We start from the raw sequence: 22,947 nt of genomic DNA on the forward strand, positions 1-22,947 counted from the left end.
AAGTTTAATAACAACATATCATGTTAGCCTTCAGTCACATTTTATGTGTAATTTAGTTATCTTTTTGAAATGTGAACTGTACAAATTCAATTACAGGTTATAATAGCTAAAGAATTAGCTACTCAGGAAATCAAAAATATAGACTCAGGCTGCAACAGAGAGAGATGATGGAGCATAGATCATCTCTTTCTTGGGAAAGAAATGAAAAATAAAGGGACAAGGAAAAATAGCTAAGTGGCATTTTAGCAGGTTAGCAGAGTGACAGCTGAAATTAGAAAGAAACTGCTATGAGGAACATACAGTCATGTCAGAGCCAATGTTAAATCAAGCACAGCATATGATCTATGCCAGGTGCATCTACATGAGATGCTTTACTCAAGATTAGAGTAAATTACTGCACAGTAGGCGTCACTATCTACTCGTACAGACGCTTACTGCACAGTAGCTAGCTTTAAATTGTGAGTATATTTGCTACCTGTAAATACAAGTAGCATATTTACTTGAAATTAGTTACTGTGTAGTACAGCACATGTAGATGGCTGACCGGGAGCAAATTTGCTCCCAGTCAGCTGGGCAGCAGGGGGGAAGGGCAGGAGATTTCTCCCTGCCTCAGGAGCTGCCTGCTGCTGGGGTAGGCTCTGCCAACAGTGTCTGGGTGGGGACAATGTCCCCCTGCCCTGGCAGCTTGCAGCTCCCAGACCCCACTCTGCGATCGTGGAGCAGGGGCTAGGAACAGGCTGGGAGCTTGTTCCCAGCCTCAGCTCCACAATCACAGAACAGGGGCTGGGATCTCCCTGTACAGGGAGACTTCCCTGTGAAGCATGGAGCTTTTTGGGACCTGCCCCTGACTGAAACAGTTCCTAGCCAGCCCTAGGCTGCATGGGAAAGTCTTCAAGGATAGCCTGGAGGTGGCTGGGGACTTTCCTGTTTCAAGCAGTTCAAAGCCAGCTCTGAGCAGCATGTACAGACTTTCCTGCATATCCCAGGGCTGACCAGAAACTGTCCAGGTCAGGGGCAGATCCCAGCCCCATGCCCCAATTGGGCAATCGAGGCACAGGACTTGGAAAGAGCTGCAAGGGAGGGGCAGATCCCATCCCCCCCCCCAATCTGCCAGCGGGCAAGCTAGCAGCAAGCCCCTGGCTGATTGGCAGACTGGGGTAGGGGGCTGGGACCTGCCCTTCCCCTGTGGCTGTTTCCAAGCTTTTTGCCTCCAATCAGGGAACTGGGGCTGGGAACTCCGTGCTGCTGGGGCAGGAGGACATTGTCCCTACCTGGGCTCTGCAGCAGGCAATCTCCTAGGTCCCACCAGAAGACAGCTGTGTCCTGGCCCTGTGCTCCCTGTCAGTCTCTGAGCTAGGACCCAGGGGGAGCCTAGAGCTCTCCTTGGCTGTTGCAGGAGGCTGGTGCAGGGCTGGAGTGGGTGGGACCAAATTTGCTTACTCTAGAGTAAAATCACCCCACAGCATTTGCATGTTGTTACTCTCACCTCCATGTTCTTGGGGAACCCTGACAAAGGATACAGACTGTCTGACTCACAAAGATTCCCCACCACCACCACCTAAACAGAAATTGATTAAGATGCAGTGAGAGACACACTTAAAACCCTCCAGATAAGAGTGACAAGAGTGAAACAACTGCCCTAGGTTTCATTTGCATCCAAGATGGAACCAGATGACCATTCATTTACACGAGAGATGCAGAACAGAAAGCCTGAAGCAGAGACTGCAGTGAATTCTGGGATCAGAGAAGCAGGGAAGCACTGCATGATGGGGAATCTGTGCTCCAAATGTTAATCAACCCACATACCCAGCTCAGCATTTATCAGACCAGTTCTAATCTGGATTTACAAAGGACTTCCTCCTCCCCCCCACCTCTAAGCAGAAGTAAAGTTTAATAGGCATCTTGGGCTGTACATTCCCCAGTCCCACTATGGGAGGCCTATTTAAACTTAATTGGCTAAAACTCGGTTGCCGGGTTAGGGAATACTGAGGCAAGACACTGAGTCAGGGGGTATGGGCAACAGTTGAACAATGGTAAAGGGTTCATCACAGTGTTCAGCCCATTGGAGCCCTGACCACAAGCGTTGTCATACTTTTCCTGGGACAACTGGTGGAAGTCCTCTCCACAAAAGGTTATGAACACTCCAATAATTGCCTTAAGTCTGTTAAAAGACTATAGTAGGATCTGGAAAAGTCATGCTAAGCTGAGGCTTGTTCACAAGTAAAAATCCAAAACCTTGATGCTGCAAGCTATCTATTGTTTCTGAAGAAACCAGGAGATATCCCATCAGTATATCTGCTATCCATAGGAATGCCAAGCTGGCTCCTAAGTATGTGTCTCCTGAGTATCAATCAGTTTCCTGAGATGTTCCAACCAGATAACCCCTTGTCAATAGAAAAGACAATTTGATTTACACTATTGAGAATGCTTGAAAGAAGCTGAACTGAGGGTATAAAAATCTGTAAAAGCAGCAGCAGTGTGTGTACTGACACCACCCGCTTTCTTCTCGAGAGGCTGAAGGAGGCAGATCATCTCCCTTCAAGGATTGTGCTGAGAACTTTAACCTGTCAGCATTGCAACCCAAGTGCCTTGGACTGGTGAGATCCCAGCTCTCTCTCTTTTCTCTCTAAGCATAGATTTCTGAACCTGAACTGTATTAATTAAGCTTGAGCTAAGTTTCCCCAAATACTTAGTGAAACCAGGGTAATACTGTAACTGTTTGTGTTTGTTTTTCCTTTGCATGTCTATTACTACTAGTGTCATTATATATTTCATATACTTAGCAATAAATAACTTTTTAGTCAAACTGGTGGTAACTGGGTATATTTTGCCTTCTTTACTTCTCCTTCCCCACTTGTTCTGCAGCAACGCTTCTTTTACCTAAGCTAAAGATCCCTGTGAAGCCCAAAAGTACTGTGGGGTCTGCCCATCAAGAGGCTAAAAGATTGGGATGTGCTGAGTTTGAAACACATAAGGGGATTAGCTTGTACAGGCTGATTGACCCAGTTTGGCTCAGACATGCCCTAATGAACTGAATGCTGGGCCATAAGGGTGTCATCTGAACACCAAGCTGGATTCAGAGGTATTCTGTTTAACTGTGTGCTTGTGTCTGACTGTAGTTATTGTTACTCTGATGAACTGATGCTTGGCATACGAGGGTGTCAGCCTGTCCATGCTGATTAACCCGGCCAGGTCAGGCATGTCACGTTAATCTGGGTGTGTTTGTGCGTATGACTGATTTGGGGACTGGAGGAACCCAGCCCAACTGAAACTGAGTCCTGCAAGATAGCTCCATTGGGGGTGAGGGCTTGCAGAAGGGAGAGATACAGCTCTGTATAGAAACACAAGTAACACAAGCAGCACATTAATAGAATTACCAAGACCCTGGAAACATATCCCTAATAAATGAGCACACCCCAAAGTAATGGACAAATATGGTAATAATGTGTAGACATGCCCACTGGGACTGCTATGTAATTTAGAAGGGAGAAAGAGTGAAAAAGGAAGAAGGATTAAACCCAAAAATAGGTTAAAGTTAAGCTTTTCCATTAGAGACTTTCCATAGTTCTATATATATTTATTTTTATGTGCATTTAGTACTAATGAAATGGCTGATTCAGCATTCTGAAGACTAAAGCTATTATTATTTATCTGAACATCAAGTGCAATAGTCCTTACACAGCCTCATCATTGTACTTGAACCATAATCTATATGATTACTTCCAAAAGGTTAGTTATGATTACATAGGATAACTACCCTTACATCTCTCCCTGGTTGGTCAGCTATAGTTACATTGCTGTGTCTGTCAAAAAGAAGGCCATATAGTTTTCACTAAGATGGCTTTCATGAAATGAACACACAGAGAATTAGACCACTTCTTTAAATCTATTCACAAGAGTTACTTTGTCATCAATACAGGACAAAATTTCGATCCTTACAAATATAGTCCTGATCATACAATTTGATCTGAGAGGGCTGATACCAGGGAAGAGTACAATTGATTTCAGTGGAGCTGAAAGTTATTCCTGTACAGATACAAATGCAGATTAAGGTGAGGGTTTACACTTCAACCAATAACACCTTTACACTTTAACCATATAAGCACAGAGTGAAATCCTTAGATGAAGTATATGAAACTAGTTTCTTTGAAGTATATGGGGCATACTTGAGCCAAAAATCTGGGATGATACTATATTTAGGTACAAGATACTCCAAGAATCAGTGCAGTTCCAGGGTTGCAAGGCTAAGAGCAGTAAAGATGACGTGTTTTAGTTTCAAAGCAGAGCAGGTGGAAACGTGATAGTTATTCAATAGATATGTGCACCAGCAAATAGCTGAGAATTACACAACAAAATTATTACTTACAATTTCTGTCTTTCAAACTCCACCAGTCGTTTATGGAGAAAAATCTCCTTGGCAACATTGCCTCCTCCTGCTAGAATAGCCTCTTTCATTTTCACCTCCTGGTTTTTTGCCTCAAGAGCTCTTGCTTTATCCCTTGCCTGCAGGGCTCGAAGGGTTTCCTACGAAGTCATGTAAATCAGTTACATATTTCATTCATACAATATAAGCTATACAATAGCATATGGTAAGGAAACCTTTATCTATGTCTGATTTTTTGGTGGATTTTCCTTGGTAGAATTTCCTTTACTCTTTTTTATATTTGAAGTTGCCTTTGGGTTTGTTTTTTAATTTTTTTTTTTATTGTACCAGATTCACCTTATAATGGTTGAGTTTAGAGGTACACTAATACACTGGTCCAATATCGGATTGGCACTGATAAAAAGAAAATTTTCTGTATTGGAAATTGGCCTGATGTGGCCAATAATTTGTCCGATAAAGGTCCACACGTGCACAAAGCTGTAGTGCAGCACGTAGGCAGTGAGGAGCAGAGCCGGCAGTGTGGAGTGCTGCTTGCAGTTGGTAAGTCTGGTGTGGAGGAAGGGGAAGAGGAGCGGGGAGAGGGGAAGAGTGTTGGGGGGGCAGATCGAGGCGAGCATGGGTGAGCAAGGGTGTGGCCTTAGGGTTGGGGCAGGAACTGCCCACCCAGGGCTAGGGCAGGTGAGGGACAGATGCACATTCAAGATAAATAAAGATGTTGGAAGTTGACCCGACCAGTGATTCTGGCCATGTAAGTAGTGTTAATAGATAAGTAGTTACATAAGCAGATAATAAGTAGTGTTAAAAGAAGCTTCTTCAGTACTAGGACCAGATCATGTAAATGTAGCAGTGAAAACTAAAATGGTTTTCGTTAAAATCTGTCAGTCTAATCAATCAATTGCTTCAAATCAATCAATTGCTTCACTACTGATCTATGCACTAGTACTTGTACCCTATTGGAAGTGATGTTGTTTTTCAGGGAAAGCACAGCTTGCATCCTTCTCTCCATATGCTCCCGAGTTTCCAGTTCTTCTTTTGCTTTTTTCTGATATATCCTGTAGGTAGAATAAAACCTTTCAGACTGTGTCATGCTTAGCCTGGCAAATAAGTAGTGTTAATGTCACCCAACATTCCTCCTCTAACTCGCTGTGTTTACTATAATATTGGGTATGATAAAATAGAACAGTTGGAAGAGTCTTCTGAATGTAGCACCATTTGAATTACATGTTCCAAAAATGCTTTTCAGCTAGATTGCTCAACAATTTTTTTTACACTTTGAACATGAAGAATGTATGTGCTGCATTGAGAAATTTGTCTACTCACTACAGTATGGAAAGGATGTGTGTCTTGTTTATATAACCAGTCACACAGTGACATCAAAGCTTAAACAGTTAAAGCTAGCCCACTGGGTGCATCTATACATTCATTAATGAGCCATAATTACAGTGCATTAAGTTTAGTACATGTAATGACAGCTACTAATTTAATGCGCCATAATTCCTGCTACTGAGTATTACCGTATTTTTGTGCATACAGCCCTCACCCAAACTGTATTTTTGTAAAATAGTCCATGTATTCTCCGCACCCCGAGACATGGCCACGAGCGCAGGCTCTGCTGGGCTTGTGGGCTCTGCAGGGGAGGGGAGGAATGAGGAGCTGCAAGCTCTGCTCCCCACCGCTGCCACCAGCTGCACTCTGCTGGGCATGGCTGCCGGAGCTGGAGTTGGAGCCCATGGGTGTGGATGGGCTATACTGTTCTAAAGATTCTGCATGGCCTGCACCCTTGTATAGCCTGCACCGATCTGTCAAGTTTGTAAAATCGTGTATAGCCCGCAGACTACATACACGAAAATACGGTAGTGCAGATGAATGGTTTTTTAGTGACATTAACACACATTAGACTAAATTTACTGCCTATTAGCGTATTAACACAGGTTTAACACGCCACACTAGCACACAGTACAACTAGTCTTCTGTGCATTAAGCAACTTCTGCAGAAGCATCCACTGTATCTAGAAATATACCTAACCATGGGCTCAAGTCAAGCCTGAGAAAACCCCATACTTACTAAGGTAAATGTTAAAAATGAACATAGTTGATTTAATTTTTAACTAGTGGATATTTTCCACATAATTACAATCCTATATTCTCTTCCAGCAGAGCCACTAATTTGCTAGAGATTTAGTTTTCAGCAGACCTAATCAAGTAATGCAGATAGTTAATTTTGTTTGCCTTGATTACTGTAACTTTGGGTTAAAAAGCTCAAAAAAACTAAATAGGAAAAATATACAATTACCTCAAATACCTTTCCAATGCCTAAATTTAAAAATACAGGCAAAATGATTTACAAAATATTTTGTTGAGAGTCTCTTCAGTATCAAAATACACTAATTTAATTGTACAAATATAAAAACTATTAAGAGATCTTTAATGTTGACAAGTGCCAAGGAGCTTGATTTCACTTTTCATCTAAACTACAACCCTTCCAGCAACATATAATCCCATTCTGGAACATAAGGCCAGTACAGCCCGAAAAAGAAAGATGCCAACCTCTGAATTTTCCATACTACTTCATGAAACCACTGGGATTTTCCTTAGATGCTAGTTATTCAAGTTGCTTTGTATCTTATGGGATTTGAATGGATAATAGCTCTAGGTGGTACAGCTGGAAGTTTCTAACTTCCAACAGAAAATACATCTAACAGTAAAATGTTTTCTTTTAAAGCAGGAAACTCATGTAGCTGGATAAAGGTCTCTGGGCCAGTCTGTGGGCCACATCTGGCCATGCCAGAGCCAATAGGCAGGACTAGGCTGGTAGGACAATGTGCACAGCGAGCTCCCCCTGTGCCAGCCCCCTGTGCTACAGACAGCATACTGCAGACAGTGCGCAGACTAGATCCAATGTCTGTGGCTCCAGGGTGGTCAGGATCATGGCCCAGGCTGTCTGTACACACCAGAGCCAATGTGAAGGACTGTCTGATGAGGCACCACATGCAGCGTGTACCCCATGCTGGCTACCTCTGCTGTGGGCGGCACATGCTGCACTGTCTAGCCTACACACCACAGGCAACACAAGTCCCAGAGTGGAGCCAGTGCCTGGTACAGGTGGTGCACAGGCTGGACCAAGCATTGTATGCAGTCAGCTGTCAGACAGCCCTGTATGCTGGCTCTGACACAGCCTGATCCAGATCAATCCAAGAGCCAGTGCGTGGGGCTGGTTAAGCATGGGCACCGTATGCAGCTTGTATGCTGGACTAACCTTCTGTGCCATGAACAGCACTAGTGGTACCAAGTCTAGCCCATGCACCAGACCACCTCCACATGCCACATGCAGGGTTGGTCCAAGACTTGTGGAACATACCATGCAGCTCCACAGGCCAGATCCAGCCTGCAAGCCATATTTTTGACACCCCTGTCATAAAGACACCCCTGTACTGAACAATACATTTCAGATATTGTGCTAGGACACTGTCAAGGAGAAGCATTAGAAACCTGGCCATGGTTTTCTTCAGACACTGGACTGCTTTCTCATTATTCCTCTGAGCATCTTCAATTACTTTTTGATGTCTTTGCTCATACTCCTCCTGAGATTCCATTTCTTTTCTGTAAAAGACAGATTAAACCTGGTGGACCCAGTCCTAGACTACTGAGAGAGGACCAGCTCCCACTAAAGTTAAGGGGCTTTAAGCTGGGAGTTGCTTTTGCTTTACATTCTTTCTTTAATTCCATTTCCCAGTTTAAAGTTCTATAGTTAGCACTTAAATAAAGAACCTTCCTAAAGTTTCCCCGATACCTGAATGAAATTTCTTATTGGGCAGCAAATTGCTGGGGAAGAGAAGTAGGGTCTCAGCAATTGTGCTTACTTTTTCCCAGCCCGCTCTTTTTGTTCCATCAGCAGGACTTTAGCTTTTTCTTTTTGAATCCGTTCTTCTGTCCGTTTTTTGTACTGTCTCTCCAGGGTCTCCTCATCCTTTTCAAGTTGCTCTCGGAGACCTCCAAATTTTCCCTGCTCAATTTCAATCTGCCACATATCATACCTTTTAAACAAAGAGTTACTAGGTTTACCCCAAAAGGACCAGCATTTTATCAGGTAATTACCATATATACATTCATTAGAGGCGGTAGCTCCATAGTAAAAAATGGAAATCCAGTCATGTTTCACCCTGGTAGTTACAAAGGATGTTGTAGCTAATCATCCAGAGTGGTGCTAATGTTTAGTAATGCTTGTGATTTTTAGAGATGTCAAACTTCTTCCTCAAATTGGCTGTTAAGCAATATAAATAAAAAGAGAAGGTTTATGGGATAATATTTTAATACTTTGCTAATTCAAAGCCACCTTACTTCTAAGCTTTTTCAGTAATGGCCCTTAGAGATGAATATTCTATGTTTTGTTCAAGGTGCCTAGATAACACAGTGGTGGCATCAGAATGTGCACAAACATACATGTTAGCCTCTTTAAAGGGGAGGGGAGCTGCGGCATGTGTTATGATCTGTTACCCCTACATAGAAGCCTACAGTGATACAAGTTAGCTATATCACCTTAAGTTTGACCTTAAATGAAGTAGGGTGAAGGGTGGACTGGTTTTACTATACTTGTATTGCTACAGAATGCTTAAATTGGATAAAGGGGCATTCATTTCACTTGAAGCATGGACTCAAAAAAGGAAATTATGACATTTAGATACCCATGCTACCCTGCTGGAGAGATGTGATGCAAACTACTGAGGCTCCAGTTTTGCTTAGGAATGTATAGCAAGCCAAACAACTTCCCTGGGTAAGGATGGGGCTATGGGTATAAGTTAAGGCAGAGTGTACTTTACCTAAGGGGCAAAACGTGTTTCCAGGAATAGCCTAAGACTGAGTCCATGGGAGAACTGTGGACAGATCAGACAGTTTGGAGTCTAGTCCAAACTGGAAAAAAGCACGGGATTCTGGTCAGAATAGATCATACACACAAATGTAATATTTACATTGGGTAAAATTTTTCAAAAGCACTTTAAATTCCATTGAGTGTATCTACACAAGCAATTAATCTGACATAGTAAATTCTGGTGCAGTTTGGGCTAGAGTCAGCTGCTCCTGGACACAGTATTTATACATGCACCCGGGACTGCAGCAGTCTGACCTGGGGAGAAGCAGCCCTGGGCTGGCAGGAGGTCTGGGGGTGGTCAACCCTATGCTCTGGATGGCAGCATCAGGCAGCAGAGGGACTGGCTGGGACATGAGTGTGTTACAGTGTAAGGCTAGCTGGCAAGCAGTCCCTGCACTGTAACAAACTGGTGCCCCATCTACATGTGCATTGTGGTGGCATAAATTACTTCACCATAGGACAGTATTTGTCCCAGACAGTAGTATTATTGGGTGGAGTTAATCCACTGCGCCCTAATCTGGGTGTGTGTGTAGCTGGTGATGCTCTCCTGCAGAGCTAATTAGTCAATTCTGCAGTAAAGTGCACATGTAGATGAACCCATTGTCAAAAGAGCCTAAATCTCACAAAATGTCAAAAGAATTTAGTAACTCGAGTGCTTAACTCACTTTTGGAAATAGAACTGAAGTACCTTTGCAAAATTTATCTACCAAGTTGCAAAGAGAAAACTATTCTGAGGAAAAGTGAGAATTACCATAAGACACTTTAATACTAGTGCATGAAATGAACAATTAGAAACTGCAAGGAAACAATCTCTTTGTCTTAGGAAATTCTAGGAAGTGTTTTTACTTTGTTTTGGTATGCCACAATTCCTAACAACTTTCAAATCTCTCTGCATAGACAAATATACATATGGTCTAACAATTGTATTACAAACAACGACTTTAAAAAGCTCCTCTAATGCTTTTATGTAATTCTGTATTATGCAGTCCTATTTTCTGACTAACCATGTGGTTAAGCATGTCTATAAGCCCCTGTTCACATTCTTGTTTTGATGTCCCTTCACTGATATTTGTGGAAAAAGTGTTGTCTATCCCTTCCTGCAAACTACTGGTTTTATATTTTAACACCTGAATGAATAATTTAATATATATGAGTCACCAATTAAGAGCATGAGAAATTTATTTAGGAAAAAAATTCAGAGCACCGCTAAACTGTATCCATTACTTCGCCATTATAGTCCTCTAAGAGGCATCTGAGAGATTGCAGCTAATAAAAACCTTGTTATATTAAACTGAAAAATGGCTCCAAATATGATACTAAAAGTATTAATTATTTTAAGTGACCTACATGATTGGGATGATGAAGTGGTAAGTGCTACTAATGTTGCCAGAAGCATTTATCCTCACCAGTTTTTCTAGGGGCAGATGTTACTTCCCTTTTACTGTTTTTTAATATCTAAAAAAGGACATAAATGTGCTGAGATAATGTCTTATATATTATTCAACAGAAAATACATGTCATAATAGATGAATAGTAAAGAGATGGGACAGTAATTAGAATCATATATAGCTGTGGATTTATTGCAGTTCAGCCTTTTTCATATTTCAAAACATGACCAACCCATACATTCAGATTGGCAATTCATTTACATTAGCAAACTCTGGGCATCAGCAACCTACAGTCCATGGACTAAAGCCATTTTATCTGGTTGATATAGCTGGGGGCCTTCTGCAGTGTTTCAGCGGGGTTGGGGACAGGAGACTTTGCCTGGGCTGCAAGGAGAAGTGAGAGTGGCAGCAGATGCACGGCTCTGGTTCCGGTTTCGCCTCCAGCAGTGTCGGCCTGATTGGAAGTGGCCGGTGCCCATAGCTAAACTCATCTAAAACAGCCCCTGCTGCAAAATGTTCCTGACTCCTGGCATGGCCAATTCAACTCAGTTCACCATGGCAATTGATCTTCATTACTTTATACCAACTCAGGGTCTGGCCCAAGGTAAACTGCTTCATTTCCAAAGCAGTGAGCTGCTGGTTCTGGTCAAAATTGGCTCTCAAGGAGCCTTGCTGCTGTACATGTTATGCTAATTTATTTGCAATCAACATTTGAAGAGATTCATTTGACAGGTAGCAATATACCTTTTCAATGTATGGTGCAGTGTGGCTGCCTCATTAAATGGGGATATAAATAAACCTATGAATGCCAAATGTAGGATATTTGGGGGAGTCTTTTGTGTTTTCCTACAGCTGCAAACAAATTGCCGAAGAGGTCAAAAGAATGAATGTGTATACCTGAAGTAGTGCAGTTACCACCTACGTTGAAAACAGAGTTATTTTGATCTAAGGGAGTCTTTACATGATTTATAATTCAGAGGAGGTTTAAGAAATCTCTATCTGGTCTGTACCCTATCATATTAAGCATTTGTTTCCTTCAAAAGACAGCAGAGGACCTTTCAAAATTCTTGTTCACTGTGCTGAAATGTACAGATATTCACCAAGTTTCCCATAAAGAAAACTTCACTACAGCAGCTGAAGAATGATGGCACTCAAGTTTAAATTGTGGCATCTGCAGGATGGAGAGCTTTACAGAAATAGAATACATTTCCATTAGTTAAATATGCAGATGGCTGTTGTGCAAAAGTACCATTACTAATATAATGGCAAATTATCCAAGGTCTAGTACTGAAGCTATGACATTTTACAGATATGTTTCTTTCTGCTTAGGCTGCTTTGGTTCAAAATCATGAAATATGGGCTAATGACTAGAAAAAAAATTCTGGACATATAGACCAGTGTTTTAGAAGGCCTAATATTGAAACAAAGAACAGACTGCCTTTTAATTGATTCACAATAGTGATAACTGTCATATCATCCCTTCAAGATGAGCCTTGTGATGCATTTTCAAAATGCATACTTTCTTCCTTGGATAAATCCCACAGGTATAACAGAAAAGAGCCGCTCTGCAAACTGCTGAAATTCAGATACTGGCCCTACCTAGATGGAGCTGCTGCATGTAATTTTGTGACGGAAGCAGAAGAATAACTTGCTCCTAACCTAAACTGACTTCAAGAATTATAAAAATTCAGCACTGAAAAGAAAAACATTTTTAGAAGGAAACAAATATTTAAAAATTCTCTATGAAACTAAAACATATTAATGGTTTGTTGTAGAATTCTTGGAGAATTCTCACTTAAAGATCTTGAATGAGGGTACTGCATCTTAACTGGAAGATTTGGGGCCAAAACTTGATCCAACTTCAGTGAACAGGAACACTGCTGTTGATTTCATGGAAGTAGAACTGTTCTTTAATGATGGGCTGCCCGGTAGTTTATGCCAAAATTTAGTCTACTTTGAAACTGCTGCAAACCTGACAAATAAAGAATTCAAGATATCTACCTGCTAAATACATTATACCATTGCCACAGGTATAGGAAACAAAACCACCAGGTTATGCCCTTTAATCTTTTTTTCCATTAGCTTGACTGTCTTTGAGGGCTTCTGTATATGGAACACTTCAAAAGTAGATAAAGCTATCTCACTTCCTGTGCATTAAGAATGTTCACACGGGGCTATAAATTCACACTTTGACTTGCTGCACACTAATTTCCCCATATAGACAAGCCCTAAATTTTTGATCACCTCAAATGTTAGTTATTACATATAGATACTTTCTCTATCTTCTAAAACTGAATCAATAAGTTGATTTAAGACTTTGGGCTAAAATGTAGAATGAAAAGAAAACTAATAAACGTCAATAACTTTCACTCTTATTCTTTTAACTTACACATTCTCTTTCAGCAGCAAAGCGATTTTTGGCTCAAGGTCTTTTTCATTCTCCAGTTCAGTGCACAGACGACTGTGCACTGCCTGTAGGCGAAACATAGCTGCACTGTTACATTAAAAAGAAAAAAAAAAAAGAAATTGGGAATGAATGGTAAAACCTTGCAAGGAAAATAACAGAAACTATTAAGGTGCCTTATACTTAAGACATATTTTTTAGAACACCACTGATTTATATTAAACACAGTGGTTTTCAATCTTTTTTCATTTGCGGACCCATTTGGAAATTTTAAATGGAGAAGTGGACCCCTTCAAATTGTAAGTGTTCATATTCACATATTTTTGATTGAACATAAGTCATCTTTCGCGGACCCCTTAAACACAGTCTGCAGATCTGCAGGGGCCCATGGACCACAGGTTGAAAACCACTGCATTAATATAATGCCCCTTCATAAGTGTTCATTCTCCTCAAAAGCACACTGACTTTAAGGTACTGTATACCAGCTGACTGCTATTTAGGCCCCTGTATTCATTCAACACATTCTTTTTACTTATCATCCATTCTGTTTTGGCTATTATTTTACCTATACTACTTTATTATTCATTGATACATTTAACTTGTATGTTAGCTGCTTCAAAGTTTGATCACAATACAGTGAACCCCAGCACACAAACTATCCAATACTTTTAACTTAAACACATGGAAAAGGTATAATGAATTGCCTCTCACTCTATAAAACAGGTCTTCAGTGCATTTGTGCATTTCACAAGCACAAGACAATGAGAAAAATACAAGTACAAACCCCTTGTCATAACAGTTACCAGAGCAGCAAAGCTACAACCCACAAAGCATTTGTAGCATACTTCTAGCATCTGTGTCTTCTAGCGTCAACTGGTAATATTAAATCAACCGGCTTGACGGGACATAATATAAACAGAAATGCCGACATAAGTTAAGCTGATTTTGTTTGTATTGTAGCACATATATTTCTAAAATCTACATTGTGTTTATCCAAGGCTGTCAGTCACTATAGTACCCCATCCTTTGGGAAAGGGGTATAAATGAGACGGGCCTCCAACATATGAAATGAGTAAAGTGGCTAAGGGAGTTTGCCAGGAGATGGAAGAGACAGCTCAACTTATAGAATATAGAAATAATAATACATTCTCTGGATGATTATATTTTCAGTATAGGCTTCATGTCAATGGCTCTCAAATAAACACACATGAGGGCTATGACAACAAACTTGCAAAAACACAGAGTACTGTTACCTCAATTTTTCAAGTTGTTTTAAATATCAAGGTGCATCTATGAAAACTACAATACCGTCTAGCATGTAATAGTCCATATGAAAGGCTTACTCAGACATGAGGCACATACAGAAGTGCAGTTCCCTGGTCTAACTCATGGCACTTTGTGTAAAGTGCCATGAGTTAGACTGATCCTTCCAACCCAACAGATGTTAGCTGTTGGGTTGAGAGTGTGGGGGGTTGAGCTCCAATTTGGAGCTGATCCAGGGACAGAAGCTGCATCTCTGCAGCCTCTTCCCCTAGCTCTGCCACCCCACCCCCATACCTCCCTTTGGTGCTGTCTCAGAACGGGAAGGGGAGAAGGCAAGGGAGGGAGGTCCATTCTGCGGTTTCCCCAGCCTGGAGTGGGGAGGGGATGGACTACAGCCCCCCACTTATTCCACCCTCCAGTGCTGGCTGGGCAACCCCCAGAACGAGCTCCCTCCACTCCCTTCCCCGCCTCCCACTCTCAAAATAGCACCAGGAGCAGAGCTGGGCTGCATCAACCCAGCCCTGCTCTAGGCATGCAGACACTAGTTAATGAAGGTGCCCCATTTGGACTGCCTTCATCTGAACCCTCATGTAACCCTTTTAAAGTGCTCTGTAGCCATGCACTTGTGTTAGGACATGGCTATAGAGTGCTTTCCAGGGCCAGATCAGGTGAAAACTACCACTTTTGTCTGCACCTCGAGGCAGCACATTGCAGTTTCTAAGAGCTTTATATCCAAAGTAAAATCTGTGAATTAGATTGTAAAACTCTATGGGCTATATTTGTCTATGGCAAACATCTAAACATTCACTGAAGAAAGCATTTGTGATATACTCTAATACAACTTACTGCTCCAGAGTAAATTGATCCCAGGTGCACCCGGGTTCGACCGTGTAACCAGGAGCAATTAACTCCAGAGCAATAAGCTACACAGTTTATGCAGGTGCAGCAAAAGGAGCCCAGGGGGAGCCAAGGATCAGTCTAACTCATGACACTTTCTGTAAAATGCCATGAGTTAGAGCAGGGAACTGCACTTCTGTATGGAGCCCAGGTGGAGAAGCCCCAGCTGGCAGGGACCCTGGCAGTCAGCCTGCCAGCCCACGATGTGCTACAGAGGGGCTGGTGGAGGCATGAGGGAGCTTCAGCGCAGGGCTAGCCAGCAGGCAGCCCCTGCACCGAAGCACCCAGATGCCTCAGCCAGCCAGGCAGCATCTACATGTGTGCTGCTGCGGAGTTGTTACAAGTACTACGGTGGCAGCCTATAAGTATATAAGAAGGGTGCACCAGGATCTGGGAGAGAAGTTGTTCACCAGTAGGGCTGTGCGAAGCTTCAGTCCCCGATTCGATTCAGCAGAAATTCAGCCCGACTTGGTGGCCGAATCTCCAAATCCAAATCGAACCAGAGGACCCTTTAATCTCTCCAAATTGAATCAGAAGCCTCCGAATCGATTTGGAGAGATTCGGAAAGATTCAGAGATTTGGACATAGACACAGCTTTAAATGTTTTTTCTAGGTAGCAGGGGCTCATGAGTGCTGAGATGCTGGGAAGCATGGAGAATCCCATAAGAGTGCGGGAGGGGCCCTCCACGTGCTCGGCAGCAAACCCTGAAGTGTACCAGAAGTGGGTGGTGCCTGCGAAGATGCATCAGCATCCCTGCATTGCTCATGCATTTTGCTCTCTTGACCTGGCTGGTTTCGGCTTGGCAGTGCAGGAAGGTAGCATACATGGGATCATCTGCCACCTCAAAATGATTTAATAGATTTCATAGACATTAGGCCTGGAAGGGACCTCAGAAGATGGGCAGGAAGTCAGCTGGGGTCAAAGAATCCCAGCAAGATAAATATCCAAATGTCTCTTAAAGGAGTCCAGAGTAGGTGCTTGCACCACCTCTGAAGGCAGTCTGTTCTAGGCCTTGGGGGCTTGGACAGTGAAGAAGTTCTTCCTTATGTCCAGCCTGAAACAGTCTTGGAGGAGTTTGTGACCACTTGACCTTGATCTTCCAAGGTCCCTTCCAGCCCAGCAATCCTACTATGAGGCAAAACACAGATTTCTTTTTCTTCAGGTAAAAAAAAAAAAAAAGAATAATTTCAAAGGAATGCAAGCCCAGCTTTGAAACATCTTCAAAACGTTTTGACTTGTTTCATTTCATTTAATTTTGAACATTTTGACACGTCTCCTGTTTTGTTTTGGATTCAGAATGTCGAGCGCTGATAGACTTGAAACACCACCAAAACAGAACGGCATTCAAAATTTTGCACAGCCCTAACAACTAGGTCTAATGGCCACAAACTTCTGGAAAGCCAATTTAGACTGGACGTAAGAAAAAACTTCTTTACAGTCCAAGTGTCCAGGGTCTGAAACAGACTTCCCACAGAGGTGGTGCAAGCACCTACTCTGGACTCATTCCAAAGGTATTTGGATGCATATCTTGCTGGGATCATTTGACCCCAGCAGAATTCCTGCCTATGGCAGGGGGGCTGGACTCAATGATCTTGTGAGGTCCCTTCCAGCCCCTAATGTCTATGAAATCTATTAAATCTACTGTCCTGTTAAGGAGCAAATTAGTTTATTGCAGCCTAATAGGAGTACACATGTAGGCACGAAGATATTTGCTGTGCAGCTAATTAGTCAACTAAGCAGTCAACATCTTGTATAGATGTATCCCTTAGTGCTCAGGAGATTCAGTCATAGACCAGGACCCCACTGTTTCAGATGTTGTACACCCAACACAAAAGAGATAGTGCCTGCCCTGAGTATACTTTGCTGTATTGTTATAATTGTTGGCAGTTATTCTGAAAGAAAGTATGAACTTTAATTAAACCCTGAGCAAAGATGTGACTTAAAAATCATATCATCTAACCACCTCCCTATTAAAAATCAGCCTACTTAACAAAAGACCAACAATCTCTTTGAGCTGCTTTATAGGGAAACACCTTACTTTAATAACTATTTGAGGATAGTTTTTGAAGTTGGTGGAGTTGTTTTGGTGGACTATATTATATTATACAATATATTATATATAGTAGAACAAAAAAACAGGATTGTGGTGGCAAATATAATATTGCATACTACATATAATATACATATAAATATATCATATATGACATAATATATATTACATTACATAAATAAATAAATAGATATTTTATAATAGAACAAACAAGAGTGTTATAGTGACAAATGAGATCACATTTGGTCAAAGCAATTTAAATTATTATTATTTTGGTGGTAAGCATATTTACAACTAACATAACAAAACTGATATATATATGTATTAGTATAATTAGACATAATCATGGACACTAAAACCTTGGTTCCAACACCCTTCTCCCACCGCTACCCCAAACATTTACCTTTCTTGACAAGGTCTAGCCTGAATTTGATTTTTTAGCTCAGGTCACAGTGCTAGGAGTAATATAAAACTTCTACACTTTGGCTTTTATTGTTCTGAAAAGTTTTGGAAAGTTTTCATAGATTCATAGATTGTGAAGTTGGAAGGGACCTCAGAAGATCATCGGGTCCAGCCCCCTGCACCAAGCAGGAAAGACAACTGGGGGCCAGGTGAGCCCAGCAAGGTGAATGTCTAGTCTTCTCTTAAAGATTTCCAGGGTAGGCGATTGCACCACCTCTGAAGGAAGCTTATTCCATGGTTTGGACACCCTAACTATGAAGAAGTTTTTCCTAATATTGAGCCTGAGTCGATCTTCCAGGGGTTTGTAGCCATTACTCCTGGTTTTCCCCTCGGGTGCCCTGGTGAACAGTTGCTCACCGAGCCCTTGATGTACTCCCCTAGTGTAGTGGTAAGCTGCTACCAGGTAGCCCCTCAGCCTTCTTTTCCTCAGGCTGAAGAGTCCCAGGCCCCTCAGCCTTTCCTCATATGGCTTGCCGTGTAAGACTCTGATTATATGGCTGGCTCTTCTTTGGACTCTCTCAAGCTTGTCCACGTCCTTGTTAAAGGTGCCCAGAACTGAACACAGTACTCCAGCTGTGGTCTCACCAGTGCTGAGTAGAGTGGAAGAATCACCTCCTTGGTTTTGCCGGTTTTTCTACCACACCCCTTACCAGGGATCTCAAACTGATTTACAAAGGTTAGTCACACCTCATACCCCTGCTTTCAACTACCTCCTTTACATCAGGGAAAACAAAGCAATCTGCTTGAGGTCACATAAGTCAGAATCAATATTCCATGCTCTCTGTCATCCAAACACAAAGAATTAGATCTAACATCTGCTGTCATGAGGCGTTGCTTTAGTCACCAGTTCCCCTTTTTCCTCCACTGCAATTGCCCTAGTAGCATCTTACCTAGGAAATTTAAGAAAATCAACCTTTTATCCAAGCACCTGCACTGCCACTTGGTATTTCAAAGAGAAGGCCTGACTGGTGTGAATAACAAGCTACCTAGAGAGTGACTGCATCATTCAGCGTTCACCAATATGGGAATTAATGTACCTGGCCTGTTCTCCAGCTCAGCATAACTGCAAAGCTCCTTGCCATACAGCATGGTCTACTGAGATAATGCAGTTTTGCCTTTTATCATTAGAACAGCAATGACTTTTAATTACTGAGTATTAAACATTGCTCAGTTGGTTCACAACTGTTTACAATATCAGACACTTTCAGTAACAACTTGAAAGGGTAGCAAACTTTATCTTATTACCTCATTGCCTTCACACACATCAACAAAGAGGATGCCAGTAATCTGTGGCAGGCAGAAACGCTCTCTACTTACGCATTTCCAGCCTTTTTCTCTTTTTCTATTTTGGTCTCTACACTTTCTCGTTGCTTTGTGAGTATTTTGATCCGTAGATGGCAGGCACTGAGCTCCTCTCTGAAACAAGCAAACAACTATTTTGTAAATTCCCCAGTGCTTCCACTGAAGCTTTTCTTTTAAGGAATGTAGCTGGGATTTCCTCCCACTACCTTCCCCCTTTTCTCTGATATTTTAGAATTCAGTAATAAGTTTCTTTAAAGATGTTTGTTATCTTCAAAGTATTTTTCACCAGGAAAACCTCTCCCCTTACTCCCAGTTCATTCCAGTTTCATTCAGAGTTCTAGTTTCATCCAATAAATGACACCATAAAGTTTTTTTAAAAAAGTTAACCTCTTCCAGCATATTTATACTTTTCTTCTGTTCTTTTTTTAACTTTCACCTTTGACATACATGCTTAACTTTGAGTACATACATCATTAATTTCAATGAACCTACCTATGTAACTAGTTTATGCTACAGACATGAAACAGGGTAGTTTTGTGGCCAGGGCAGCCATGTCACCAGGGGCAGTGGTGGTTCCTAGGTGCCAGTGATGCATCCAGCTGGCAGCAGCAGCTGTTATTTTTTTCCCCTGCCTCCAATTTGGTGCCTGGGGCTGCTGCCCTGGTCACCTGCATTAGTTATACTACTGTGAGCACAGACATAATCAGAACCTAAGGGTGTTTTATGCTTCATTTAAGGTCTGATCCAGAAATGCTGAAATCAATGGGATTATTTCCATTGACCTCAGTAAGGTCTAGGACAGATCCATAAATTTCCTGATTGGCAAACATGAGACATTTCAAATGTAGCACAAGAAGAAACAATGCAGGTTTTTGCACATCACTTTGCCACTCTGCCTTAAATTCTAGAGGAAAGAAATTCAGCATGCAATACTGTAGTCGTCTGTTCCTGGGCTCCAAGGCTGATAATACAGGGAATTAATTCTCTACAGTTATGCTATTAATATTTTATGTAAAATGAATCCCACCAGAGACACCAATTCTTTTCATACAGACTATCACTTATCAGATAGTAGACTCACGGTCACTCCTTTATATGCCTGCATGAACCTAAACTATCCAGTCACCCTGATTAACTGTTAACAGGATTACATTTGCTAAGGAAATATATGGACTGTGATCATTGCTCTGCAACATAATAGCAATTGACAAGGGAAATCATTCACAGCATGTCACTCTAAAATTGGTTATACATAGCAAAGCTTCAATTTCAGTTGTAAATAGGACTTCCAGTTTTAAAATTACATGGGTATTTTCCAATAAAAGCCTCTTTTAAGGCAGATGCAAAGATAATAATTAGCTTTAGCTTATGATGAAAAAAGTGTTGAAAACAGCTGTTAGCCTTTATACCCCCAGCCATCAACTTCCTGCCACTCCAAGCTGATTACACAATTGGAAGGACATAGGCTGACGTCCTGAGTACGCACATTGCGAGGATAATGAGTATGCCAGGAAATAGCAGGAAATGCCTAGAAATATTGAGTGTTGCAGATTTACACTCGTTTGTCAAAATAGTTCCCTAAAATATATTAGAAAAAAAATAACACTAAGTTACAGCATCTTATTAGTCAAAACCACCTTTCATTCATTACAGTCACAGAAATGGTATTTTTTTAAAAGCATTTACTTTGCAGTTGCATATAATTTTTTTAAAAATCAATCATATTCAGGAGTATTCTAATAAGCTGGTTTATTGTAATTTGTCAGTTTTCTTTTCTCCATGGCATTATCTGAAAATTCACTTATTCTGTATAGTCTGGAATAATCTGCTGAACTATGATAAACCAAATGAAACAAATCCCAAACTAGAATTTGCCTTCCACCTCTCCCAACCCTTGTGTGATATACACCCTCCTAGTTCTAGAAAAAGGGATATATTATGAGGTACTTCCACCATCTTTTTTCCCCTCTTTTCAGAAGTCCCATAGAACGCATTCTATGGGGGCAGAGTCTGTCATGTGAAGGAGAGTGGGTAGCTATGGATAAGCACATCTTTTTCCTGAGTCCTACAAACATTCCCAAGAAAAGATTAAGCTAATCTTTTCCCCTAGCTTATTTATTTTTAAATTTTATTCTGAACGTGCCATTTTTTATAATTGACAAAAATATAAGCAGTACATTTTTTGGTAATTAAGACCTTCAGGTCATGTCAGAGACCCTAGTTACAGTTTGAAGATTCTACTAAAAATCAGTTTTAAGTTCATTTTAAAAAAGAAGGTAAGAAACTGCAAAATAAAATGAGTGACATGCTTCTTTGGCTATGTAAAGCCAGTATAATGACTTGTTTAACATCTTTCAACTCTAAGGGGACTGGCTTTATCCTGCCAAAAAAGCATGTCAGCCATTTCATTTCGCTGTCTCTTAGTTTTTTTAAAGAGTGATTCATGTTTAATTCATTTAAAAATATTAATGACATTCAAACAACATTATCCAAGGGGAAGAATGGAGAAACTATCAAAATAAAAAAAGGATAGGTGAAAAAATGGTTCCCTTTAAAAATGTTCAATCTCTCCTGATCACTTAGGGGTTCCTAGGCAAAATTCTAATTGTATTCATAACAGCCAAAGGTATTTTGTAAGCAAGAACCAAATAACTAGTAACAGAAATTAAGATAATATTTATATCATGCATGATACCAAGAATTTTATTTCTGTTTGGAAAAACAAAACAAAGACAATGATATAGCTCTCTTGTTGTGACTGCCTAACCTAATGCCAAAACACTAACCTGGTTTTTTGAATCATAATATCCTTTTCTTTGGACAGGTTGTCAAGCTGGTTTATGTTTCTGCGCAGGGTTAATATCGAAACTCTGTCTGCATATTTCATGGCCTTATTGTTATTATTATTATTAACATTGTTCACATAATGTTCCAAGCCTTCCCTTTAGATTTAAAAACAGAAAACAAGATTTTCATTATCACATATGATTAACCATAGGACAAGGTTTAAAAGAGAACAGTTATTTAAATATGTAAATGTTATCTATTTGGTCTATCATTTTCTTGTATCATCCATTTCAAGCCATGCTTACATAAAAAAATTCTGACTTGTGTCAGATTTAACCCTAGTTCTCCAGAGATTAAAGTGATACATGAAAATCACTGTACTCCCTACTTGTAAACCCAAAGATACATTAGTCTAATATCATGCAGCCTTGTCAGTCTTGTGTTAATTCATTTACTAAAACATATGACCCAACCCTGTGGTCCTTGCACAAGCAAGAATCAGTTAATATAGAACTCAATCAACTCATTGGGCTTAGTGCCTGCAAGTTAGATCCAACCCAGTGTTTGATATAATTATACCATTGCAGCATGAAGGTTTCCATTCCAAAAAACCTTTGTTTATTTTCCCCATACAAAGGCTTAAACTATTACTTCCTATAAGAGAAAAGTGCAGTACATTAGTGAAATTGTATTAAGTACATCTTCCTCTCAAATTGTAAATAAATTCCAAATGAGAAACCACTAATATGGGTTATCACACAATATACAAACTATTCACCTGCTATAATCAAAGTCCCCTCCAACTCCTTTAGAATTTTCCTTGCTTCCGGTTTTGTCATCATCTTCTGGCTCTTCCCTAAGCTTTTGTTCTAACAGAGAGCAAAACAACTGTTTAATAAAGAGACTTTCAGCATTAAAATGTAAAGCTCTGGTACTCTTTATGTCAAGCCAAAACATGACAAGTGGCAAGGAAATGACATTTTAAAAGCTTTATTGCTATACCTAATAAAAAACTTATTGTCACAAAATATACATGAAGGCAACTTTACACCTGGAGACTGAAATAGACAAAAAAATTCCCTACCTTCATTACAAAGCTGTCACTGAGTGTTTCTACATGAGATGCTTTACTCTACAGTAAA

General features: G+C 40.8%; 1 protein-coding gene across 1 annotated transcript in view; it reads right to left on the reverse strand.

Moving 5' to 3' along the window:
• Positions 1–22,947, reverse strand: part of CFAP74 (cilia and flagella associated protein 74) — a 110,165-nt gene that overhangs the window by 76,254 nt on the left and 10,964 nt on the right. Inside the window, exons 3-10 of the mRNA XM_090024482.1 lie at positions 22,584–22,674; positions 21,805–21,960; positions 19,034–19,132; positions 13,029–13,133; positions 8,245–8,418; positions 7,874–7,984; positions 5,334–5,436; positions 4,367–4,524 (exon numbers count right to left, since the gene is read on the reverse strand). Of these exons, the coding sequence (XP_089880608.1) occupies positions 4,367–4,524; positions 5,334–5,436; positions 7,874–7,984; positions 8,245–8,418; positions 13,029–13,133; positions 19,034–19,132; positions 21,805–21,960; positions 22,584–22,674 (997 nt within the window). The remainder of the gene's footprint in view (positions 1–4,366; positions 4,525–5,333; positions 5,437–7,873; positions 7,985–8,244; positions 8,419–13,028; positions 13,134–19,033; positions 19,133–21,804; positions 21,961–22,583; positions 22,675–22,947) is intronic.

This window comes from Crocodylus siamensis, chromosome 12 (genome assembly GCF_052110815.1).
Source record: "Crocodylus siamensis isolate JL-2025a chromosome 12, ASM5211081v1, whole genome shotgun sequence".
Lineage (NCBI taxonomy): Eukaryota > Metazoa > Chordata > Crocodylia > Crocodylidae > Crocodylus > Crocodylus siamensis.